Raw genomic sequence first — 26,504 nt, forward strand, 5'->3', positions numbered from 1 at the left:
AGAAAAGACTGCACGTATAAGTTAAAATTGGAGGAGATGACCTAAATGGATTGTGTGAACTGAAGATTTTGATATTACTGAGAAGATCAAGATCCCCCATATGTACCACACACTGCCGGTGGGGAAAATTTACAATAGACCTGGCACCTGTCACGTCTGTGGCCGTGACCACCCTCAACCTTACCTTCTTTCTGGGGGTCAGTAGCTCTGCTGGCTTCTGTCTGTCTTTGTGTTAGTCTTGTCTCTGTCCGGGTGTGCTGATTGCTTCACTAGACCTCACCTGTGTGGGCTATGCCTCTCTAGGGAGCCAGCATCTAAGATGGCTGCCACCGGCTCTGCGCCAGCTTCCAAGATGGCTCATGCTTCTCTTTCCTGTGGGCTCACTTCCTATGTGTGTCAAGCCTCTCTTTTGGGGTCAGTGTACTTCCTGCTTCTGTCCTGCTGCTGGTGACCTCATCAGTGAGAGCCTTCATAAGGAAGTGCTGTGCTTGCAGTCAGGGCCTTTGCATGGTGTTATGCTCTTAGGCCAGGTCAGGTTAGTAAGTGTCTGCTGCACTACTGCTTAGCCTCTCTCTGGGTTCCTGCCCAGCTTCGCTCTGTGTCTGTGTCTTCCTGTGGGGGGTTCTTCCCTGCCATTATCTGTCTGTGGACTGCGGGTCCTTCCTGGCTTACCCTATGTTTGGGGTGAAGCCTCTGCTCCAGGCTTACCCTGTGTTGGGGTTAAGCCTCTGTCCCTGGCTTACCCTGGGTTGGGGTGAAGCCTTTGTCCGGGTTTGTTCTCTGTCTGTATGCGAAGCCTCAGCCTTTGTGAGTTCCCCAGTCAGTGTGAGGAACGGCTGTGGCTTCAGACCCTTGGCCTGTTCTTCCTGGTTACTCTGTTTGCTCTGCTGCCTGCCAAAGACCCTTGGCCTGATATTCCTGGTTACTCTGTTTGCTCTGCTGCCTGCCAAAGACCCTTGGCCTGTTCTTCCTGGTTACTCTGTTTGCTGTGCTGCCTGCCCAAGACCCTTGGCCTGTTATTCCTGGTTTGCTCTCTTTACTCTGAGTCCTGCCTTGCCTAGCCTGTGTGCCTACCCTGCTTGTATATCCTGAGTGTATTTCCTGAATCCTGTATCTGTCTAGCTAGTGTGTATTTCCCGGGTGATTATTCCTGTATCCTGTCTCCACCTAGCTAGAGGGTTTACCCTGTGGGTATTCCCGGATCCCCGTTCTGCCTAGTGTGTATGCTGCCCTAGTCCTTGCTCCTGCTAAGCTTCTGTATGCCTTGTGTTCCTTGGTCTGTCTTCTGGGTCTTGCTAGTGGCTGTGCAGCAGCACACTGTGTGTGTTTAGTTCCTAGTCTAGTCTCCCTTGTGTTTCCTAGACCCTGGGTGGGTCCTCTGGTTCTCCAGTTCCAGCCCTGTCCTGCAAGTCCTGCCGGCCACCTGCACGCTGGAGCTCAACACTAGCGGAATGGTGGCCAAGCGCAGGTGAAGCGGATCCTGTCCTGCTGGTTCCAGCTGCCTACTTCCAATCCAGAGTTCCAGTCCGGTCCTTCCGTATGCCCAGCTCCAGGGTGGTCTTGCCTGCTGCTGCCGCTCCTCGGCAGTGGTCCAGGGGCTCACGAACTTCAGTTCCGCCTCGAGAACCTGCAAGGCCCTCGAGAACGCGACAGCACCTCACTATCATGAATACAATAAGGTAAGGTTCAGGCGTGGATTAGGAATTGGTTATTGGACAGAAAACAGCGGGTAGGGTTAAATGGTCATTTCTCTCAATGGAGGAGGGTGAAGAGTGGAGTGCTGCAGGGATCTGTACTGGGCCGGTGCTATTTAACATATTTATAAATGATATGGAAATCGGAACGATGAGTGAGGTGATTAAATTTGCAGATGATACAAAACTACTCTAGTTTGTTAAAACACGTGCGGACTGTGAAATATTGCAGGAAGACTTAGGAAATTGGAAGACTAGGCATCCAAATGGCAGATGAAATTTAATGTGGACAAATGCAAGGTGATGCACATTGGAAAGAATAATCCGAATCATAGTTACCTGATGCTAGGGTCCACCTTGGGGGATCAGCACTCAAGAAAAAGATCTGGGTGTCGTTGTACATAATACACTGAAATCTTCTGCTCAGTGTGTGGTGGTGGCCAAAAAAGGAAACAGGAATTATTGGGAAAGGGATGGTGAATAAGACCAAAAATACTATAATGCATCTGTATTGCTTCATGGTGTGACTGTACTTTGAGTACTGTGTTCAGTTCTGGCTGCTGTATCACAAAAAAGATAGAGCGGAATTAGAAAGGGGTTCAAAGAAGAGCGGCCAAAATGATAAAGGGGATGGAACTCCTCTCGTATGAAGAAAGGCTAAAGAGGTTAGGGGTCTTCTGCTTGGAAAAGAGACAGATGAGGGGAGATATGATTGAGGTCTACAAAATCCTGAGTGGTGTAGAACGAGTAGAAGTAAATCGATTTTTCTACTCGTTACATGGAAATATTGTTAAAACAAATAGGAGGAAGTATTTTTTTCACTCAGGGGTCCTTTTATAAAGGCGCGCTGAAAAATGGCTTGCGGTAGTGTAAGGTGCGGGTTTTGGGCGCGCAGAATCATTTTTCAGTGTGCTTGCAAAAAATGCCCCCTTTTTTGGAGGGACATGCATCAAAATCAAAATTGCCGTGCGTCCATTTTCGATCTGAGACCTTACTGCCAGCAATAGACCAAGCGGCAGTGGCGATCCTAGGTCGGCTGCCAACCGGGGGCGGATCGCCGCTGCGCACCCCCCCCCCCCCCGGGTGCAGCGGCGTCTGTTCCCCCAGGGTGCAGCATGACACCCCCACCCGGCGCAATGACACCCCCCCCCCCAGCGCATCAAGCCCCCCCCCCCCCCCAGGTGCATTCTTGCCTGCTGGAGGCTGCAGAGAGCAGCCACACGCCTGTCGGCTCCGCTGGCTCCCTACTCCCTTTGCCCCAGGACAGGAAGTAACCTGTTCCGGGGCAGAGGGAGCAGGGAACCAGCGGAGTCGACAGGCGCGCGGCTGCTCTCTACACCCTCCAGCAGCGTGCACCCGGGGCGGACCGCGCCCACCGCCCCGCCCTTGCTACGCCACTGCCTAGTGGTAAAGAATTTGGGCGGTAATGACCTGCTAACGTCCACTATGCGCGCCAGAAAATACAAATTACTTTTCAGATGTGCGCCAAAATTGAAATTACCGCAAGGGCCATGCGGTAACCGGGTGGTAACTCCAATTTGGCGCGCATTGGGTGTGCATAGGCACCTATGCGGCATAGTAAAAGGGGCCCTAAATGAATAGCTAAGCTCTGGAACTCTTTGTCGGAGGATGTGGTAATAGCAGTTAGCGTATCTGGGTTAAAAAAAAAAGGTTTGGACAAATTCTTGGAGGAAAAGTCCATAAGTCTGCTATTGAGACAGACATGGGAAGTAACTGCTTGCACTGGGATTTGTACTATGGAGCGTTGCTATGATTTGGGTTTCTGCCAAGTACTTGTGACCTTGTTTGACCACAGTTTGGAAATAGGATAGTGGGCTAGTTGCATCTTTGGTCTAACCCAGTATGGCTACTCTTATGTTTTTATGTAAAGGAAAAATTATCGCAAGAATAACTGGAAAGGAAACATTTTCAAATGCATCTGTGTAATGCTGACACATTTCAGCCAGGCAGCTGTATCACTGAAAAATGTAAAGGAGAAAAACCTGATGCACTTTTATCCTCATTTTCATTTCAATGGAAGGACTGAATTTGTGGTGTTTCATTAGCACCAGATTGCCGTAAATCTTCATGGCTGTTGCTGATAACTTTGCCTTCCTTTGAGCTTTTAAATCAATGTTTGTCAGGTAGCAAATGCTACCCAGTCAAAAGGAAAAAAAAAAAAAAAAAACCTTCAAAATAAAGAAAGTTAAAAGAATTAAATGAGCCACATGAAGGATACCTGCGAGGCAGAGAGATAGGCAGTCTTGACTTTTATGAAGCTGTCCTATAAACGTAAGATTAACTTTTTTCAACATCGGATATCAAATGGGCGGTAGATGTTATCATGCACGCTTTATTTCTCAGCTGCCAGAGGAATTTGCAATGAGAATTTTCAGCATGGATTGAAATAATTTTTCCACATATTTCAGACCATTAAGAAACAGACGTTTCTCTCTCAGTAGAATAAAGAACAAGAATTACAATGTTGAAATAACCTCTTTGGAGGCAGAAAAGGGAAAGGGAAGCTCTGCAGGTAACAAAGAACATGATAGCAGAGAAAGACCACATGGCCTGTCTAGTCACTGCCGTTTTTCCTTGTTTCATAATATCAACTTTACTTTCACTTTTAATATTGTACACTGCCTCAGACAGAAGTTCATGGAGGTAATTACGCTTGGAGCCCTTACGCCAAGCCCCCTCCCTACCCATCTTCAAATCCTTACTCAAAGCCCACCTCTTAAATGTTGCTTTCAGCACCTAACCTTTATACCTTTCAGGAAATCCAGACTGCCCCAATTTGACTGCCCCTACTTGACTGACTGTACATTTGTCCTTTAGACTGTAAGCTCCTTTGAGCAGGGACTGTCCTTCTATGTTAAATTGTACAGCGCTGCGTAACCCTAGTAGCGCTTTAGAAATGTCAAGTAGTAGTAGTAGTAATTTATAAACCTTTTAAACTGAACTTTCTTCAAATCAGTCACCTTACTTTCTAATTCTTCCTACTTTCTTACTCATCTATATGTTACAACCTTGCCTTACCCTTCACTACCTTGGCCTAGTGGTTAGGGTGGTGAACTTTGGTCCTGGGGAACTGAGTTCGATTCCCACTTCAGGCAGCTCCTTGTAACTCTGAGCAAGTCACTTAATCCTCCATTGCCCCATGTAAGCTGCATTGAGCCTGCCATGAGTGGGAAAGCGCGGGGTACAAATGTAACAAAAAAAAAAATACCAATTATAGAGACCGACATGCAGCCGCTCTCCTCCGCGGAAAAAGAAAAACTGAGGCGGGAACGGATGTGCGCGGGCGGGAAGATGGCCGCGCATGCGCAGTGTGTCTGTCCCACGTTCCGGAAGCTGTTGAAAAGTTTGCTGATTTTTTGCTGGAAAAATCTCCGTTCCTGGGCCGGCGTGGACGCCGACCCATCAGTGAGAACAATCAGCCTGCTTGTCCTCGGAGAATGTTCTATTACGTATTGTGTAGTCATTGCAAGTAGTATACCATGCCATACTTTGTATTGTTACTTGAATATTTTTACTGCTGTAATTGCCTATTGCTCATGTTTGATCTATTCTTACTGTACACCGCCTTGAGTCAATTCCTTCAAAAAGGCGGTAAATAAATCCTAATAAATAAATAAAGGGATTCTTTGTGCCTCATGCTCTGTTAAATTCTGAGATTGTTAAATAAGTTCATAAGTGTTGCCATACTGGGACAGACCGAAGGTCCACCAAGCCCGGCATCCTGTTTCCAACAGTGGCCAATCAAGGTCTTAACCCCCCCCCCCCCCCCAATGAACCTTTAGGCTCCTTAGCCTCCCAACATTCATGATCACCCCAACACAACCCCTTCCCAAAATAATCTGGGAAAACAGATTATTTGAAATTCCTCGCCTTCCCTATTGCGAAGTATCTCCTGTTGTTTCTTTGAGTTTATGTGAATGTCAGGAACTATTGTTTTGCACTGACTGCAGCCAGGTCTTAATTTCAAGGGGAACAGCTGGAACACAGTTCTTTCACTTCTTTTCAGACTTCAGAGCAGCAGGGAAGAGGAGGGAGTCTGAAGTAAATTGAGAACAATCATTCTGCTCTTGTATCCCGTCTCTTTTCTCCCCTTGTTCCTACCTCTGATCCAACTGTCCCCTCCCCCCCCCCCAGCTCTCCAGTTCCATTTCCTTTTTGTCTAAAAATGAACCCCTAAGTCTGTAGGTGCTCTTTCGTGCCCCTCAGAAGTTGCTGCCCTAGTCGATTGCCTAGTCCTGCCTAATGGGTGAGAAGGTTTAACCTGCACAAAACACTACTACTACTACTACTTATCATTTCTAAAGCGCTACTAGACGTACACAGCGCTGTACACTTGAACATGAAGAGACAGTCCCTGCTCCACAGAGCTTACAATCTAATTAGGACAAACAGGACAAACAAGAGATAAGGGAATATTAAAGTGAGGATGATAAAATAAGGGTTATGAACAAGTGAATAAGGGTTAGGAGTTAAAAGTAGCATCAAAAAGGTGGGCTTTTAGCTTAGATTTGAAGACAGCCAGACAGTGGCGTAGCAAGGGCGGGGCGGTCCGCTGGCTCCCTCTGCCCCGGAACAGCACCTGACGGCTCCGCTGGTTCCCTGCTCCCTTTGCCCCGGAACAGGTTACTTCCTGTTCCGGGGCAGAGGGAGCCAACGGACGTCGCTGCATCCGGGGGGGGGTGCGCAGCGGCAATCCGCCCCGGGTGGCAGCCCACCTAGGATCGCCACTGCGACCAGAGATGGAGTTTGACGTACCGGCTCAGGAAGTCTATTCCAGGCATATGGCGCAGCAAGATAAAAGGAACGGAGTCTGGAACAGTTATTTGGTCTTTATCTGCCATTACTTACTATGTCACTAGACCTTGATTTTGCTTCTCTCTCATGCGTTAACTTGCAATTGAGATTTCTTTTAAGAAATGCAAAACTATGAGTGCACAGATGGAATAACAAACCTGGCCACACAGTACCCTCGCTCTTTAACAGTGACACATTGGTTTGATGTGGGAACTACAAAAAATATCCTCTGGATAGATTTCTACAATTCAGCTAGAGCCTCTGCAATTTATGGAAACCCTTTCCACTGGCACTTTCACAGAAAAGAATAAATTAGGTGAGCGTGAAAGCTTTGAAAGTATAAATAATGTCACAGAGGCAAGCATTTTGCAGTGCAGTGGCAGGCGATTTGAACAACAGGGTCTTGACATGAGATTTAAAGGGGCAGAGCTGGAAGTGTTTCTTCCCAGAAAAGTGGAAGATGCAAAAAAAAAAAAAAAAAAAAACCAAAACCCTAAAAGATTCCTACAGCACCTGCTGGAGGATGAGACAGATACTGAGGATCACTCATAGCAGGAAGTGAATGTGAATCAGAGGCAGATGCACTAAAGTCCCGGTAAAGCACCAATCGTTATTTCCACCTCAGTAAAAATTACGGAACTGGAAATAACGAGCGATGCTCAAAAGAAATGGGATGCAAATGAGTTGCTCACAAAAACAGTAAGCAGCTCAGTAGGAGGGAAGCCAATTGATCAGCTGAGCATGCGCAGAAAACAGCAAATCGCTAAGGGTGGCTGCTCTGCACATACTCAGATCAGAACTTGCTATGGCTTTTATACACACATACAAGCTGCGTGTATGAAAGCCGTGTGTAAGGGTTTTTTTTTTTTGCTAACTTATCAGCGGCACAGGAAGCTCAACAAAGCAGTGATGGCAGCAAGCCTGTGATTTCTGGAGAGATGTGTCCGCCCCCTGCCCGGCAGCAGCACGGAGCTGCAGTCTGACCACCAGAATATCTCCTGTGCCCAGCACTGGTGTCCTTCCTTAGCAGGAACTGGCTTCCACAAGTGAGCAGGGACCTGTAAACTGTAGCAGTCCAACAGTCACTCTCGGATCCCCCCACCCCTTCAATCCGTTCAGAACGCTGCAGCACGTCTTTTATTCCGCCAAAACCGATATACTCATATCACCCCTCTCCTCAAATCACTTCATTGGCTTCCGATCAGATATCGCATACAATTCAAGCTCCTCCTCCTTACCTACAAATGAACTCAGTCTGCGGCTCCTCACTACCTCTCCACCCTCATCTCCCCCTATGTTCCCGCCCGTAACCTCCGCTCACAGGACAAAGCCCTTCTCTCAGTACCCTTCTCCACCACTGCCAACTCCAGGCTCCGCTCATTCTGCCTTGCCTCACCCTATGCCTGGAACAATCTTCCTTTACCCATACGCCATGCCCCCTCCCTACCCATCTTCAAATCTCTGCTTAAAACTCACCTCTTCAATGCTGCCTTCGGCACCTAACCGCTCGAGAAATATAGAATGCCCCAATCTATCCACCCTATCAGATTAACTGTTCACTCGTCCTCTAGATTGTTCACTTGTCTTTAGATTGTTCTCTTGTCTTTTAGATTGTAAGCTCTTTGAGCAGGGACTGTCCTTCTATGTTTAAATTGTACAGCGATGCGTAACCCTAGTAGCGCTTTAGAAATGTTAGTTAGTAGTAGTAGTAGTAGGATCCTCCTGTTGACTGGCCTGCCAACAAGCAGCCGTCATGCAACGACAGCTCCTGACCAACCGGAAAAATTTCATGCTAGGCGAGTCCTTTCTGTACATCGCTTGGAAAATGACTGTGCATCACTCAGAATGCACATTTGAATAGTAATTAGCTCATTAAAATAACTTTGCATCTAATTCTTGTCGGCTGCAACCGTGACAGGAAAAGAGTCTGCGGAACCCTTTTGTGTATGTCTCGCTGAACTCCGTGCTCGCTAAAGCAGCTAGAACCAGTGAAGAAAGCATGCTGCTGGCTCGGTATTATGTCCCTTACCTCAACGCAAGCGGCGTCCTCGGGCTGCGCGGGGTCCTGTCGACACGCACACTTAACTAGCACTGCCCTGAGCCATGTGTGTGTAGTTCTTCTCTTGGTTTGTTCAGAGAGTGGTGGTTGCAGGCTCCTTAATTGCTTTGCTTCCATGCACCTGTGTCTGCTCTCTCTCTGCCTGGCTTCCCTTGCTTCTCTCCTATTGGTCTTCCGGTTCCTCCTTCCCCTGCTCTTGTCCTATGGCTGTGCTCCTTCTCCCTGCTGATGTCAGACGCCATCCGCTCTGTGGCTCCCATTGTGCCGGTGCGCTCTGCTGACAGGGCAGGCCAGTCCCACCTGGGAGATTCTGGTGCCAGCGCCAGCACCCTTAGGTACACGCACTGAGAGCCAATTGTAAAGGGTTAGTGGCAGGAACACCCAGACACTGCTGAGGATATCACTTCCAGTCTAGGGGATATTTAAGGAAGTTCCTGACTCAACCAGTGCCTTTGCAATGGGTCATCTGCCTTGTCTGGTGTAGAGTTACAGCCTTGTTCCACTCTTCGATCCAGCCTTGTTTCAGCCCTTGTCTCCAGTCTTGTTCCAGTCTGCATCTGCAACCCTGTTCCAATCAGAATCTTCAGTCCTGTTACAGCCTTGTTCTAGTCTGTTTGCCACCCTGGTCCAACCCTGTTCTAGTTTGTGGCTCCAACCGTGTTCCTACTGAGTTCCAGCCTGGCTGTCCAGCCTTTGAATCTCCTGACCTTCAGGTTCCAGCTACTTCCTGGCCTCAACTCCATCGGGTCAGCCCCAAAAGGCTCTCTTCAGAGCCACTCTCCGCCATGACTTGTTGGGGTGCCCCCCAAGGGCTCTTTTAAGAACCACTCTCTGATTCAGTCTTTGCCGAAGTGTGACTAGCCTGCCGCCAGCAAGGGGCCCACCTAGCCTAAGGGTTGGTAGGCAGTGTAAACCCGACTAGCCCAAGGGCTCATCTAACCTGAGCTGTGACAATCTGACATTAGGGCCTCAACTCTGCAAAATTCCAGCATCAAATAACTGCAGTCCTGCAACGTTTTCTCTTATGTTACTCAATGTTAAAAATACAGGGACCCCTATGGACCCTTATAGAAATTATTTGCACAATTCATCCCATGTGGGGAGACTTTCAAGATTATATAGAATAGCAGCTCAAAAGGGAGCACATTACCCACAAACACTATCCCATGGATTCCATATATGGTACCAGCATTGAACGCGCCCAAGATGCAACCACAAATTAATTGTGTAATGAGCCAATTAACATCAGTAACTGAGTGCTAACAACCAATTATTGATGTTAACTGGCACTCAAAACTTGTGCACGCATCTGGCTGTGTGCTATTCTATAAGGCAGGGCGCCTAACCCTATTAGTATGTAATTCAAAAGGGGGCGTGGCCATGGGTGTGTCAAAAATGATAGAATAAGGCCTCAGCACGTCTAACTTGGGCGCAAGCATTTATACCAGGTTTCGGCAGGCAGAAGTCTGGTACCTAAAGTTAGTCAAGGGAATCGGTGCCCTTTATAGAATCGTGCTTAGAATTGAATTTTTTTTTCCAGCGCTAAACTTTGAGCGCCATTTACTGAATCCAGCCCTGTGAGGATATGTGAGGAGAGAGACATCATGATGCTGGCCTGCTATCACAGGGGTAACGGAGCTAGCCTTTCAGTTCTAGGTGGACCGAAATCTGACATCTACATTCCCTGAGAAACCAGGGGTGTCAGGCTTTGGCGGAAACCAACCCAATGGCGTACCGAGGGCGGGGCGGTGGGGGCAGTCCGCCCCGGGTGCACGCTGCAGGAGGGGTGCATTTAGCAGCCGCGCAGCTGTCGGCTCTGCTGGTTCCCTGCTCCCTCTGCTGTTACTTCCTGTTCCGGGGCAGAGAACCAGCAGAGCCGACAGCTGCGTGGCTGCTCCCAGCAGGTAAGAAGAATGCACCCGGGGGGGGGGGGGGGGGGGGGTTGTGCAGCGGTGATCCGCCCCGAGTGGCTGCCGACCAAGAAACGCCACTGCACTCACCTGCGTCAGAAAAGAGGGGCTGAAGACATTGCAAGTACCAGACAAGAGTTTGTAATAGGAACAGAAGATCCTGCAGCTGTTCTTAGAGGAGTCTTAGAAATACAGTAGACGGCAATGGATCCTAGGAGCTCCCAGTGCTGATTGTTTTGCTGGACTGTAATCCTCAGTTGGCTGTAATTTTCACACAAGAAGGTTTGTTGAATTTCTTCACTTTTACCACTTACGTCACCATATTTTTACTTGATGAGAACAACCCAGCATGTGGAGAGTATAACGTGCTGGACTGTCACTCAATCCTAAGGGCCTAGAAGTGTTTGCCACCGTACCCCGTACTTGAACCAATCATGGCAGCTAAAGTGAGTTTTGCTGGGCTTCAGCCGCACGTGAAGGCCTGATCAAGGAGATATAAGAAAACAAAAACAACAAAAGATACTTTAGCTAGCTCAAAGATAATCCAATGTGGTCCTGCAGAGATATATCACTTGTACACTGTTTCTTTCACACTTAAACCAGTCTAGAAGTTCAGTACTGTGCTTGGAGAATCGTGTTTGGTTTGAGAGATCGGAGGGTGGGTTTGAACTCAACTCCAGCTACATGATTAGGCCAAAGTCAGTCCCGCTGTAAAGTGAGTCAACCTTTCTTTTCTCTGCACACCAGGCCCCTTGGAGCACTGAGGAGTGGGTATTGCATTAACCTATCTAGTAACGATGGGGAAAAAGATGAAAGCACAGTCTAGAAGTACATCAACTGTGAGTACCCCTGTGAGGGGACCTATGGATAACCATATTTTTTGCCCATAGTGGACAGTAGGCACCTACCAGTCCCATGGAGTTAGAGTGAAAGATGTTGAGAATAGCTATGTGGAAAGTAATGAGGAAAAAGCCAACGTGCTAAACAAATACTTCTCTTCGGTGTTCAAGGAAGAAAATCAACAGGATTTCTTCCATATCTTCTGCACAGCACGTATCACCGTTCCGTAACACTATCTCCTGACACCAATAAAAAGCTGAAAAGCCCAGGACTGCATTCTGCTTTCACTATGTTCAAGAGTACAGTAATACAACAATAAAATAAATGAATATTTCGGCAACATTTCTCAACATTTGCTAAATCATTCTTTACAATACATCAGGGGGGACTCTGATTGTATTTTCTGTATAATTTCAACTCTGCGTGGCATACTGTCATGGTGCATTATAACAGATGACAGCCTTTGTGAGGGAAATTAAAGTGATTTGCATTTATTTATGGATTGGAAATGGAAAGATTGATATTAAAGCAAAGACAGAAAGGAAAAAGTAATTTTATTTTATATAAACTGTGCCTCAATGTTCTTTAAAGGTAAAGCGAGAATGAAAGCCCGGCCGTCTCTATCCTGGACATAAAGGGCCCGATATCCAAAGGATTTAATGCTCCTAAGTGAGAATTATGTTCTTAAATTTGCTGCTTTGAAAATTTACTAGGGCTAAGTGCCTAAATTTATTCGAGCCCAATATCCAAAGGACTTATGCTTGACTTTTTTGAAAATCTACTAGGGCTGAATTTACGAAGGGTAAAAATGTTGGGAGCCTAGCACAGCTTTCCAGCACTAGACTCATGAATTAGACTCAGAAATCTAGGCAAACGAGATGGGAGAGATTCCGCAGGATTGGCAACAAAAGTGTGGACAGGGAAGAAGTGGGAAACTACAGGCCAGTAAGCCTCACGTCGGTGGTAGGAAAAATAATAGGGTCAATGCTGAAGGAAAAGATAGTTAACTTTCTAGAATCCAATGGGTTGCAGGATCAGAGGAAACATGGCTTTACCAAAGGAAAATCCTGTCAAATGAATTTGATTGATCTCTTTGATTGGGTGACCAAAGAACTGGATGAATGATATGTGCTAGATGTAATCTATGTGGATTTCAGCACAGCCTTTGATACGGTTCCTCACAAAAGACTCCCAAATAAGCTGAGAGGGATGAACTTAGAACCTAAAGTGGTGAACTGGATTGGAACCTGGTTGACCGACAGTTGGCAAAGGGTGCTGGCAAATGTAATCCGCTCGGAGGAAAGGAAGGCGAGTCATGGAGTGCCTCAGGGGTCTACTCTGGGACTGATTCTGTTTAATATATTTGTGAGAGACATTGCTGAAGGGTTAGAGGGAAAAGTTTGCCTTTTTGCAGATGACACGAAAATAGCCAATACAGTGGATATGCCAGAGGGAGTAGAAACCATGAGAAGAGATCTCCAAAAATTAGAAGAATGGTCAAAGGTCTGGCAGTTAAAATTTAATGAAAAAAATCAGAAAAAGAGAAAAAAGAGCTAAATATCCTTCCACAGGGAGAAATATAGAACTGGCAGACCCTAAATACATCAAAAGTCAAAACAACACTGACCAAATTAATTAGACCAATGGGCACAACAGCATCAGATGTTAAGAAAAAAAGTTATGAGATCTCTTATTTTATTTATTTAGAACATTTGTATCCCACATAATCCCACCATGGCAGGCTCTATGTGGCTAACAACATTTATGAAAAGTACATCATACTAACTCAAGGTCAAACAGAGAACAAGGAACATCTGGGGAAGGGGGGAAACAACAGGAGATACAAATGAGGGACGGCAGGAAGTTAAGCAACAGAGGAGCATGTTCTATCACAAAGATAAGTCTTAAGTGCTTTCTTGAACAGATTGTGGTCAGCAGTCTCCTTTAACGTTGAAGGTAGAACATTCCAGTAACGAGGACACACAAAGCAAAAAGAGGAGGCGAAGAGAAGTTTGTATCCTAGATTCCTACAGTTAGGATAGTGGAGATTGAGATAAGTAAGAGACGGCTTTTCGGAATTTCTGGAAGGGAGGTCAATCAGGCTGAGCATATAAGCTGGTGCATCCCCGTATATGATCTATACATAGCGCACAGCTATTCCAAATCAAAGCTTATAACTTTTCATCATTCATTTACCAAAGTGTGCAATCTTCCTATAACTTGATTTTATTAAACAATGAAACAATATAACAATATAGTCAAAAACAGACTAAATAAAATAAAGAAAAGTGACAATGGTGGCATCTATACTCCATGCTAGCAATTACATCATGGGCTAAAGTACCCATTTTCTTTAGTATTTTCCTTAACGAGTACGTTACTTTTTGTGATTGGTGGAGTTTTTGTTGTTTATTTGATTTTTGTTTTAAAAAAAAAAAAACCTTGAATTTTAATTAAAAAAACAACAACTTAAAATGTCTTTGTAAGCGTGTAACTACTGATCATCAATATTCAGATCACTGGAAGACTAATGGGATGTATTTCAGTTGCACAAATTAATTTTTTGAAGTGCTCTTTTATTTGGAGATGTTCCCAGTGATGCCCTAACCATTTACATGCATACCACAAACACTCTGGGATAGTCACCACAGCTATCAAACAGAATCAGTCAGTGATACACTAAAGGAAATCTTCCAGGCACTGCAAGTTAGAAGAGCAATCCATATTAATATATCTTGAGAGTCCACATCTAAGACACAAGAGAACCAACAGGCTAAATAAAATAAAATAAAACAACCAGAAAAATCAGAGAAGCTAATTTTCAAAACCCCCAAAAGAAAACAAACGAATTACACGTTACTTCTTTTTAAAATTCTTTTTCACATTACCGTGCCCCATAGGGAAACAGGTCTCTATCGGTAGTTGAGAATTTCAATGCAAAGTTCTGCCGGCCAGCATGAAAAGCATAAAGTCATTAGTGTTTGAAATTCAGTCAGAAAGGTTTTTAGAGTCAATAATCCTTAAGTGGAGTTTCAAATGGAGAGGAATTAATCTTCCATACTGAATTACTCCCAGATGTGCCTTCCCAGGCCAATACATTATCAATTTATACGGTCAGGAGCAAACGGAACATTGCTTTCCTTTCACCACACTCCCTGAGTTCTCTTGGTGATTATAATTAAAGAATTAGGGCCATAAAATATATATGTTTTTACAAACACAATGAGGTCAATATTCAAATGATTTATGCAATTACAACTAGCCTTTATCTGCATACATTTGGGCCTTTATATTTTCCCTTTGTCCAGGTAATTTTGTTTACAAGGAGGTATAGGAATGGCATAGAAAAACATTTAGCCATGCATCCTGTCTTCTGACAGTGGCCAATTCGATCACTAGAAAGTACCTTACGGGGTTATTCATACTGTATTGAACCATTGGGCAACAAAGGCATAGCTTGATCCTCCTGGGTCACAGCTTAAAGGGCCGAACTGCTCCTTCCCCCAAAGCCCCCCAACACACACTCTCTCCCAATGTCTCTTCAACACATATCAGCCCCTCAATGCCCCCCCTCTTCACACCCCCCCTCGGATGACCCCCTTTCCACACACCCCCTTTCCACCAATCCCCTTCTGATATCTGATATCCCCTTTCACATACCCCATTCCAAAGCTCCCCTTTCTACATAACCCTCTCCAATACCCCCTTTCCCTATAAGCCCCATTTCCCACTTTCATTCAGGCCTCCCTGGGCCTACTTAAAAAAACCCCTGGGATCTAGTATGGACAGGGCTGGAGAAATCCTCAGTCCCTCTTGCCTCTGCCAGTGTCAGGTTCAAAATGGCACTGATAACCCGGGAAGGAGTTATGTGGGATCACTCCTCCTCCATCCCCATTAGACTCAAGGCTTCACAGTTAACACATGAAAAAGGAGATATTACTGCAAAACACTTTAATATATTTTGCGGAAAGCATTTTCTCGCATGCTAAGCATGCATTAGGGTTTAATGCCCTATAGTAAAAATATTCTCAAGCCCCAGTAGTGCCCAAGGAACAAGTGTTGCCTCATGGTGCTCACTGCCCTCTAATCATGAAGGAAAACAACTTTTCCTCTTCGTTTTTCTCGTAAGAATGCTATAAATCGAAAGTATCAAGCTACAAATTTGAACAGTTGCTGTAAACATGATTAGAAATGTAGATTTTAAACAAATTATTGAGAACTAATAGTAGATAAAGAGGGGCATTTTCAGTATGACATCTAAATCCGATTTTGGTCATTTTACTGAACGTCCAAAAATCAAATGGCAAACATACATTACATTACACTCTGTTCTTATAGTCCACTAATGCCACTAAGTTCTAAGTGGGTTACATATAACAAAAGAGTTTGCACATTCTCCTAGGATATCAAATTAAGAAGGGATCATGATTAAGAGGTGAATTTCCTAAACAAGATAGAAAAAAATCTAAAGACTAAAAGAGAGATACGAATGAGAAAAAGAAAGTTGCACTGCAATATCCTTCCATAGACGTGCTGCTTGAACAGTCAACAATCTATCAAAGATTGAAAATCTCTTTATCCCTCTAGTTGATGGAAAGGTAGGAAAAACTATTATCATCTCTCCTGGCTCCAAAATGAGACAAAACAGAAGTGAATGAGTAAATAACCAGGAATTTGACCATGCAATGTTCTATAATGAAAATACGCAAATTTAAAATTTACCCAAGACTCTATGGACAACCAATGGAGTCTACTGTAGAAAGGAGAAACACTGTCAAATCTAGAAAGGCTATATACCAATCTAACTTGCATATTCTGCACCATTTGAAGTCTTTTAAATGAATGTTTAGTATAGCCCAAGAATTCCACATTACAATAATCAATGAGTGAACTAACTGCTCAAACTGAGCTAATTAAAAAAAAAAAAATTCCTTATAAAATGCAACTTTTTCATCACAAAAAAAACATTTTTAATAACCAAGTTTATGTGAAATTCTAATGAACTAGAACAATCCAAATAAACACCCAGAATTTTGATAATTGGGGAAAGAGTGAAATCAACATTGTTGATTGTAATCATTAAAGGATTTAAATCTGGATGAAAATTAAAACACAAAACTTTAGTTTTCTCCGAGTTTAGTTTTACTTTTAGCTTATGGTTATGCATCCATCCTTTCACCAATTTCATACATAAATAATGTTTGTATTATCAAAATCAGTTATTGATTGTACAGGAATTAGTACTGAAATATCATCAGCAAAAATATAATGAATGAAGCCATGTTTCTCCAATAAAAGGCTTTAAGATCGCATAAAGACGTTGAATAATACTGGAGAAAGTGAAGAACCCTACGGAACACAAGAAGAGTTACTCCACCTAATGGTCTGTTCCCCATGTGATTTTACTGCATACGATCTACTAGTCAGAAAACCCTCTAAACCAATCCAACTAAGCCAATATTACTGCTGTAGATTTGGGGCATTTTAAATGTGACCAATGTCAATGGTGTTCTTTGATGATTGAAGGACTTGATTGGGTATGTCCTGCTACCTCAAGGTGGATAACATTTCGAGCACACACTATTTGTAATTCTAAGAATGTGATGTACATGATTGTGTGCCCCTGTTCGTTGCCGATAGATTGGATGTTCCAGCCTGTCAGGTTCTCAGGTTCAGAGCCCGCGGGGCTGGGCTCTAGAGCAAACGTGAGCCCTTGGGCTGCTGACGAGGAGCGACAGCAACAGGCAAAACCCACCAACCAACACTGGGTAAGCACACCGGCAGGGACTGCAGGCACTGCCCAGCGAACCGGAACACATGGACTGGAATCCCCCGGACTGGAACACTGGACTGCAATCCCCCGGACTGGAACACACACCGGACCGGAACACACTGGACTGGAGCACACCAGACTGGAACACACACCGGACCGGAACACACTGGACTGGAGCACACTGGACTGGTCCCCCGGACTGGAGGACACAGGACTGGAACACGGGACTGGAGCACACTGGACTGGTCCACACGGCTTCACCTGCACTTAGCTACTAAGCCCCCCAGGAGTTGAGCTCATGGGTTCGAGTAGCCGGCAGGACTTACTGGACGACACAGGGACCAGGACTAGAACAAGCTGTAACTGAAGTGCACCTAACTCCTAAAGTGACCAAAAGTGTTCCTAAGCCCAGCACCAACAGAAAAGCTCCCAAGCCCTCCACTAACAGGGGCCCCTACGCCCTACACTAACAGAAGTGCAGGGAAACCACAAGGGAAAAGGAAGGGAAGACAAATGCCAGACCTAACACTGGTACTTCCTAAGCACCAAGCTGCAGCAGCTAAACATGGGTTCTCACCCTGGTGCTTCCTAAGCACCCAGCTACAGCAGCTAAACACAGGTCACGAGGAAAAGCACAAGAAAACAAGCAGGAAAGCCAAATACCCAAACAACAAAAGGTGCTTCCTAAACACTTACTCACAAGGGAGCTCCCAGCACCAAACTCCAGCACTGCACTAACAGCAGTGCTACACACCGTAACAAAAGGGAAAAACAGGGAAGACAAACACACAAGTCTCAAGTGCACACTGCACTAAACTAACCTGGACCTAAAGCAAGTAGCCAGAAGCAAACGTTGCGAAGGCCCTGAAGGAAAGAACCCCACTTCCTTATCAAGGCCCTCCCTGATGATGTCACACTCCCTAGACCCAGGCAACAGCACACTGACCCAGAGAGCACACTGAAACCCATAGAGGCCCAACCCACACCAATGCAACATCGTGAAGCACTTGAAGCCAGTACACCCAAAGAGAGTTAGAACAACTCAGACTACCCACACCAATGCAACACCGTGAAACACTTGAAGCCAGTACACCCAAAGAGAGTTAGAGCAACTCAGACTACCCACACAGGTGCAGTATAGTGAAACAATTAACCCCATGCTGCTGGAAGCTGCCAGCACAGAGAGACAGAGCCAGCTCAGAAAGGACAGACAAAGAAACAGAAGCCAGCTAAGAAGCTGACCCCCAGGAAAGAGGTAAGTTTGAGAGGGGTTCAGACCCCAATCATAACACAGCCGTCCCATAAAATCTAGATTAACTGAACACAAATCTCACATAAAGAATATGAACTTTTCAGCCCCACTAGCGAAACACTGGTTTGTTCATCAACATCAATTAACTGTCATCAAAAGGTGAATTCTGGATAAAGTTCAACTAGGAAGGGAGGGTGGGAATGTTGAACAACTTTTAAATTACAGAGAACGTTGGATTTTTCGTTTACAAACTGTGCAGCCTAAAGGACTGAATGCTGAGTTGGAGTGATGGTCATTTATTTGATTGGCTGGGGCTTTTTGGTTCCAGCCAATCACTGTTGTGTTTGGCTAATCAGCTGTTTGCTATTTCAGCCAATGGTTGCTGTGTCTGTCTAATCAGCTGTTTGCTAACCTGATTGGCTGAGGCTGTCTAGTTCCAGCCAATCATTATTGTGTTTATCAAATCAGCTGTTTGCTAGCTCAGTCAGTCACTGCTGTCTGCCTAATCAGATGTTTGCTCTTTTAGCACCAAAAGACACCACCGCCATCTTCCCTGATGCTTAGTATGGAGTGGGAAAAATTGAATGAGTTGCCGATGTATATTTTGCTTTGTAACATTCTTAATGAAGATAGACATTAATATTATGTTTTCTTTTAGTGAACCTCTTTCCTGAAAAAGAAAAACGAAACCTGGCCATGTCGGCAGAGGTTCTGTTTTTCAAATTTGAAGCTAAGTAGCTTTATTTTTTTTCTGCAATGTTATTCAAACAAAAAATTCTTGAAAATTTATTTTGGATCAATGACGATTCACACTCGGCTGCTTAAGATAAATTGATTCTGCAGTACCTGAGTTGTTATATCCGAAGATCCATATTATCAAAATGATATGTTTTGCAAAGTAGTTAAAGATATGTGAGTTGTGTATGATGCTGGGAATAATTTTAGGCAGATTTTACTTTACACCATTTTTGCTCCAATTACCTACATTCTCTTTTTAACTTTAGCAGTTCTGTGGAGAACCATTCATCACTCCTATGAGGTTTTTTCAATCTAGAATAGAATAGAGCAATGCTAACACTTCTTGACCAAGAACTGGCCATTCATTTTCCACATCCAAGTCTCTACCTACTGGTAATCTTGGTAGTAAAGTATCCCAAAAAAGTTGGGATCTATTCTCCTTCTAGTAGAAATATATTGGGGAAATACAATGGTTGCTTGCTGAAAATAATATAAACATATGAAATAATTTATTGGTGTGAATCAAAGAACAAACCCGACGTGGCCACGTTTCACCCTCAGGCTGCGTCAGGGGTCAAAACTAAGAAATAAAAACATAGATATCAAATCATCAAACATAATTCATATATATCAACTTTCATTATAAAACATTCCTTAGAGCTCATTTCACATATATAGCTCATCCATGCGAAATGAGCTCTAAGGAATTTGTTCTATTATTTTTATTATAGGTTTTTAAATAAAAGTATTTTAAGAAGGGGAATTCCATCACCCCTTGGTTTTTTAGGTATGTACACATATTTTGATCGTTCACCTCCTTTCTCCATATGTTTTTTTGACAATTATGTTTTGATTATGCATGTTTTGATGAATTTTTACATGATTGATTTTATATCTTATAATATGATGAATTTCAAGTTTTTAACTTTATCATATTTTGACATCAGTTTATATTGTTTTTTAATTATTTATTGTCATGTATTTTAAGCTATTTTTGCAATATTTTATGACATACCTGAATGTTTATCATGATTGACACATATGAGTTTTTCATATAATTGTTTGATATTCATGGTTGACTGTATATCTATATTGTTGTTATTTATTTGAAATTATTTTGAAAATATGATACATATGAATGTTTTATGTTTAAATTTGTTTATTTATCAATTAAACAAAATAAACTTACATCCACAAGAATAATCTTGCTACAGTAACACAGCTCCATACACAAGCATTCTTGTTATAAACATATATATAAATTTAGTTCATTTAAAGTTAGCTTCCTTAGACCACAAAGAGTGGGGGGCGTACTTAATTTAGGGAAGATTTTTCACAAAAACTTATATCACAAACTTGACGAGTGTATATCTTCTAATAAAGTCCCATAGGAGCCTTTTTAACTTCTAGATAAATATGTTTCAATTTATTCTGAAAAGATAATAAATTTGCATTCAGGCCTGATTTCAATTGGCAGCAAGTTCTTTAGAGTCAGACTACTATTGAGCATGCTAATTTATGGTGCTTATTTTACAAGCCCTATTCATGTTTTGGACATCAGAGAACCAGCATTTAGACATCCATATTGCTTGGACATCCAAATTCTGATTTTATATAGCCAGAATATGGATGTCTAAAACTGCTGTATGTTCACATGGCCAAGGGGAGTGGCTTGGGCATGTTTTGGGCAAGACTAGGGGGGGGCCAAAAGATGGACATCCAGCTCCAACTGCAGACGGAGAAGGGGCATCCATGTTCAAAAAGATAGACGTCTATATTTAGAGCTGGTACGTGGCATGTCTGGATTACAGAAAGGTGCTCTGATTGAGCATTTCTCCACTGAATGGAGTAAAGGAAGTCAAAGTAGATACTTCCTGACCGTGGAGGGCTCACAATTTGAACAAAAAAAAATTTACAAAATTCTGCAGTGGAACTTGAATCAGCAACCTCTGGACCTCTGCCCTTGGTCTCAGCAGGCTGCTGTAACCATTGGGCTACTCCTTCACATGGAGGCTAAGTGGTCTTTTTATAACTGAATGTTCCTCTGCTAATACACAGATGTCCATGTGCCTCGTTTTGCCCCATGGACATATCAGTTTGTAAAATGGAGGTTCATGCTGGACATAGCCAGAATTTGGACATCCATTATATTATAGAATTGCCCTCCACATGCCCTAGAGTTAAGCAGTATTTGGTGAATTGCCCTACATATCTTATATACAGACTTTGACGTCTATATTCTGATGGACATCCTTTCTAAAGCTCTGTTCCAAGTGTTACCTCATGTCAGATTCTGACTAGATTACCATAAAGTACAGATAGAGAGATAAGAACCATAACATCAGTAAATCCACTCTACTTTAAAAATAACAAAACAAAAGTAACAGTTTAAAAATCACCTGTCACTTTAAAGACAACCGATGCAATCTGTATAGAGGTGTTATGTTCAAATGTCTTGCAACCTGTTAAAAGACGTGCTGCGGCATTCTGAATTATTTGTAATACCTTCATCAACAAAGCCGGTAACCCCTCACAGATCATATAACAATAGTCAATCTTGCACAAAACCAGGCTTTGTAGCACCATTGTAAAATCAGCAAGAGATGCAAACAGTTTAATTTGCCATAATATACAAAACTTAAAATAAATCACGTCCTTAAACTGTATCGTCAATGATAAACCAGAATCTAATCTTTTTTTTTTTTTAACAAGGATCCAATTATCATCCAACTGTAAATATCCTAACACCTCAAAATCAGACTGCCTCCCTTCTACCATTAATTCTGTCTTAGTAAAATTAGGTGCCAAATTATTAGAAGCCGTCCATGAAGCACAACTTTCAAAAGAAAAGGGAAAAGGAGATGGGATTTGATATGCCACCTTTCTGTGGTTAAAACCAAAGCAGTTTACATTTTATATACAGGTACTTATTTTGTACCTGGGGCAAAGGAAGGTTAAGTGACTTGTTCAGAGTCACAAGAAGCTGGAGTGGAAATTGAACCTAGTTCCCCTGGCTCTCAGGCCACTTCACTAACCATTAAGCTACTCCTCCACTCAACTAGCTATCTGGGCCAAGTGGCTCACGATATTCGATCATCCCAGCATAAAGATCATTTCACCAACTGCATATATCTAGACCTCAGCTCCCAATTCCATAAGAACATCACAAAATCAAAGCAGATATAAACAAAATAAAAGACCAAGCTAGCCCCTGAGGTACTCCCTTAGAACGGTAATATCCACTCTGAGAAATTACCATCAAAACAAATCTGTTAGGGTCACTCAGAAATAAATAACTCACATCATGTCAAAACCTGCCCTAAAATCCCATAATGAGTTAATTAAACTAATGGTAACCAAACTCAGAGTTCAGAGGGAGCCACAGCCAAGGACTGTTGCTGCCATGGCTTAGATAGATAGATAGATAGATAGATAGATAGATAGATAGATAGATAGATAGATAGATAGATAGATAGATAGATAGATAGATAGATAGATAGATAGATAAAGGGAAACAGGTACATATGGAACAAATTCTCTTGTTCAGGCATACATTAAGATCTTCAAGATACTTTTAATACACTATCATGTGAGAATCACCATGGCGCCCAGAAATCGCACACTGGTGTCTGGGATTTAATACCCCTCTGAATTTTAGTGGCTTTTTGGTAACACTACCTAGCATCTGTTATTATCCATGGACAAGCAGGATGAACAACAGCCAGACATGTGGGTAATGTCACAGCTGACGGCATCGATTGGCCCTTCTCTCATTGAGCACAGAGGAATTTGAAATTAATCTTCTGAGCATGCGTGGTAGTTTCCACCTCGTGCTACCCATTCAAATTCCTTCAGTTATTTTTTGACCGCCACAGTAGTCAGTAGCCAGAAAGTGCTTGTCCATCTCTTCATTTCTTCACAATTAAGTTTTACCTTGCAACAATAATTTCCAGCATGGAGAAAAAGCTAGGTTTTAAAAAAATGTACAAATGTCTCTGACTGATTTTCATCGAGAATGCTTAATTTGTCTGGGCTCGTCACATTACTTGGCTCACTATGAGCATTGTAACCGAGTGTTGCCATGAGCCTGCAAATACAGGAAGCAAAAGCTCAGATTAAATCTTCAAGATAGTGCGCCTACCCACACCAAGGGTAACGTAGCATCTCAAAGTGCTCCTTCTGGGATCTCTCCTTTGGCGGGCTCTAGCCCAATCACCACTCCTTTGTCCCCAAGACAACAAAGGCTTTAAAAGAGTGCTCCAAGTCTGTGATTTCTATTAAAGAGCAGCCACAGTTTCTGCCCCGGCAGCTTGATATCATTCAGCCTCTCCCTAGCACATCATTACTTGGTGCAATCAAAGAACATCATGCCGGTGCCGAGAATGCAGTTTGTCAAGACGCTCTTGATGTCAGAATGCGTCGGGTTCCCATCAGCCCTGCAGCCCATCAATGCTGAGACTGGGAGGGACCTGGCACAACCAGGTGTACACCATAAGCTGCAAACAGCCACTCAACCTCTGTCTGTGGTAAACTAGGCCCAAAGGACACCAGCAGCCGGATCAAACCAGAGCTGCACAGAGATGTCCCTCCATCTGCTAGATACAGAGAATACTGGAGTTCAGCTGGCTGCACAGGTCCACATAGAGGAAACCTCAGAGGTTCTCTCTATCTCCACCTGCTGGTAGAGGGACACAACCCACAAGTCTCTGGATTGATCTGTAGGATGCCATGGAATCCAGGTTTCATTGTTTCAAAAATAACTCTCTCAAACTGGATAGCTATCTGTAGTGTGTTTTGTTAGCAGTTACGTTCTGTTCAAAATCCACCAAGAGTAACTGCTCATAAGCTTAGAGCAATATCTACAACTTTAGCTCATTTGCATTCTGTCTCAATCAAAGACATTTCTCAAGCAGCTACTTGGTCATCTCCACATACATCTGCTAAACATTACTGTATTGACCAACCTGCATTTACAGACTGTTCATTTGCTAATGCTGTAATAAATTCAGTCAATGTTTGAGAACTTCGAATTGCCTCCTCCTCGTTCTGTTACCGAATTGCAAGTTTTCTAAAAAGCATGATGCAACCTTCACCTTGGGAGACTCCACATGCATGGCTATTGTTCATCCTGCTTGTCCATTCAGAAAGCGTTGTTGCACACCTGTCACAGGTGTTCTCCGTGGACAGCAGAATACAACAGCCACAGAATCCCGCCCTCCCTTTTCCTCCCCTCAGTTGAAAGCTAGCGCTGTATAACTGAAAGAATTTGAATGGGTAGCGTGAAGCGGGAACTACCGCACATGCTCAGCAGACTAATTTAAAAGTCTTCTGAGCTCTGTGAGAAGAGTCAATTGGTGCCGTCAGCTGTGACGTCACCCATGTGTGGCTGTTGTATCCTGCTGTCCACAGAGAACATCTGTTACAGGTGTGCAACAATGCTTGCTTCTGAATAGCAATTTGGCTCTCTATGTAAGCTTGAGCCGTGTGGTGCAGGAAGCTCGGGAGTCTCACGGCTTCGAATCTCGCAGGACTTGAAACTGTGAGACCAGCCCGAACTTCCTGTACCCTGCAGCTCAAATTTACACAAGAGTTGAATCACAGCAGGGGCTAGGAAGCGTGTTGTTTCCTCTGCAAAGGCAGCTTGCAAAGTGAGGGGAATACATAGCACAGAGAGAGAGGGTGAACGCTAGAGGGGGGACTGAGAGAGAGAGTGGGTGAAGGCTGAGGGGCAGGGTTTGAGAGAGAGAGAGAGAGAGAGAGAGAGGGTGAAGGCTGGGGAGTTTGAAAGACTGGGTGAAAGCTGAGGAGGGAGGCTGAGAGAGACTCGGTGAAGGCTGGGGGGTTGAGAGAGAGACTTGGTGAAGGCTGAGAAGGGGGGTTGAGAATGAGACTGTGTGAAGGCTGAGGGAGGTTGAGAGTTTGAGAGTGGACTTTTAATATACAAAGCTATTATTTTTTGTGCAACAACTCATGCATTGAATTGAACTGATCCCTGAGGCAGGCATTAGTTTACACCAAAACATGGTCAATGTCGGTTAATTAATAAAGTACACTTATTCCATTTTTGAGAGCCCTTTGTGTTTACCTGTGGACAGGTAAAAATAAGCACATAATTCCACAACACACACTTTTACATCCATTTGAGGTAAGTGTTTTCAGGTATGCTCATTCCAACAAAGCATATATTTTTAAATTTCTAAAAAAAAAAGTGTGCACTGTGTTAAAAAAAAAATACATACACACAAAAAGTGGTTTCAGGAACATTTTCTCTTAGGCAGTATTCAAAACATAGTAGATGACGGCAGAAAAAAACCTGCATGGTCCATCCAGTCTGACCAACAAGATAAAACTCATATGTGCTACTTTTTGTGTATACCTTACCTTGATTTCTACCTGTCCTTTTCAGGGCACAGACTGTATAAGTCTGCCCAGCACTATCCCCGCCTCCCACCACCGGTTTTGGCACAGACCGTATAAGTCTGCCCAGCACTATCCCCACCTCCCAACCACCAGTCCCGCCTCCCACCACCAGCTCTGGCACTTACCGTATAAGTCTGCCCAGCACTATCCCCGCCTCCCAACCACCAGCCCCGCCTCCCACCACTGGCTCTGCCACAGACAGTATAAGTCTACCCAGCACCATCCCCGCCTCCCGCCACTGGATCTGCCACCCAATCTCGGCTAAGCTCCTTAGGATCCATTCCTTCTGTACAAAGTACATGCATGATTTTGCTTTGCAAATAGCCACTAAGTCCTCGGGTAAAAAGTATCTGCTAATTTTGCAGCTATTACAGACAGTATGAAAATTTCCAATACATCTAAAATCAAATAAATCCAAGAGCAACAGATCATGAAAGCACAGAAGACTATCAGGAAAACAGCAACACTCACCTGTATTTTAATGGGCCATGAAAAATTGCTGACGTAGACATAAAAAGTGATGTTTGGGTTGCTTCGAAAGTTGAATTTTTCACAGGAAAAGCTGTCTCTGAATTCCTTTATATTTGATTTGGAAACTACAGGAATTTCTTCTCCTGATATTGTGCCAGCTAGAAATATAAATCAGAACAGTTACATTTTTATCATTTTTAAACATTTTTAGTATGATCCAATGAAAGGAAACAATGAAGATGAAAATGACATATTGTAGTTCCATGCAATAAAATTTGTAGTTTAGTAACAGAAGGATTTAATTATTTTTTCTTCAGCTTTCATTTTTAATCACTTTCCAAATAATTGCAATTGGGAAAAAACTGTGACAATGAAAACAATTATACATCAATGAAAGAATAACAAGAAAAAGGTTATATATATATACTAGTAAAAAAGCCCCGTTTCTGAGGCAAATGAAACGGGGGCTAGCAAGGTTTTCTTCTGTGTGCATGTGGGAGTGTGTGTGTCCCTGCCCTCTGCCCTCTCTCCC

General features: G+C 43.5%; 1 protein-coding gene across 1 annotated transcript in view; it reads right to left on the reverse strand.

Annotated features, from left to right (window-relative positions):
* The window catches only part of ATRNL1 (attractin like 1), a 1,590,902-nt gene that overhangs the window by 747,608 nt on the left and 816,790 nt on the right, over positions 1-26,504 (reverse strand). Inside the window, 1 exon segment of the mRNA XM_030202658.1 lies at positions 25,973-26,130. Within this exon segment, the coding sequence (XP_030058518.1) occupies positions 25,973-26,130 (158 nt within the window).

Source organism: Microcaecilia unicolor, chromosome 5 (genome assembly GCF_901765095.1).
Source record: "Microcaecilia unicolor chromosome 5, aMicUni1.1, whole genome shotgun sequence".
In the NCBI taxonomy this organism is placed as follows: Eukaryota; Metazoa; Chordata; class Amphibia; order Gymnophiona; family Siphonopidae; genus Microcaecilia; species Microcaecilia unicolor.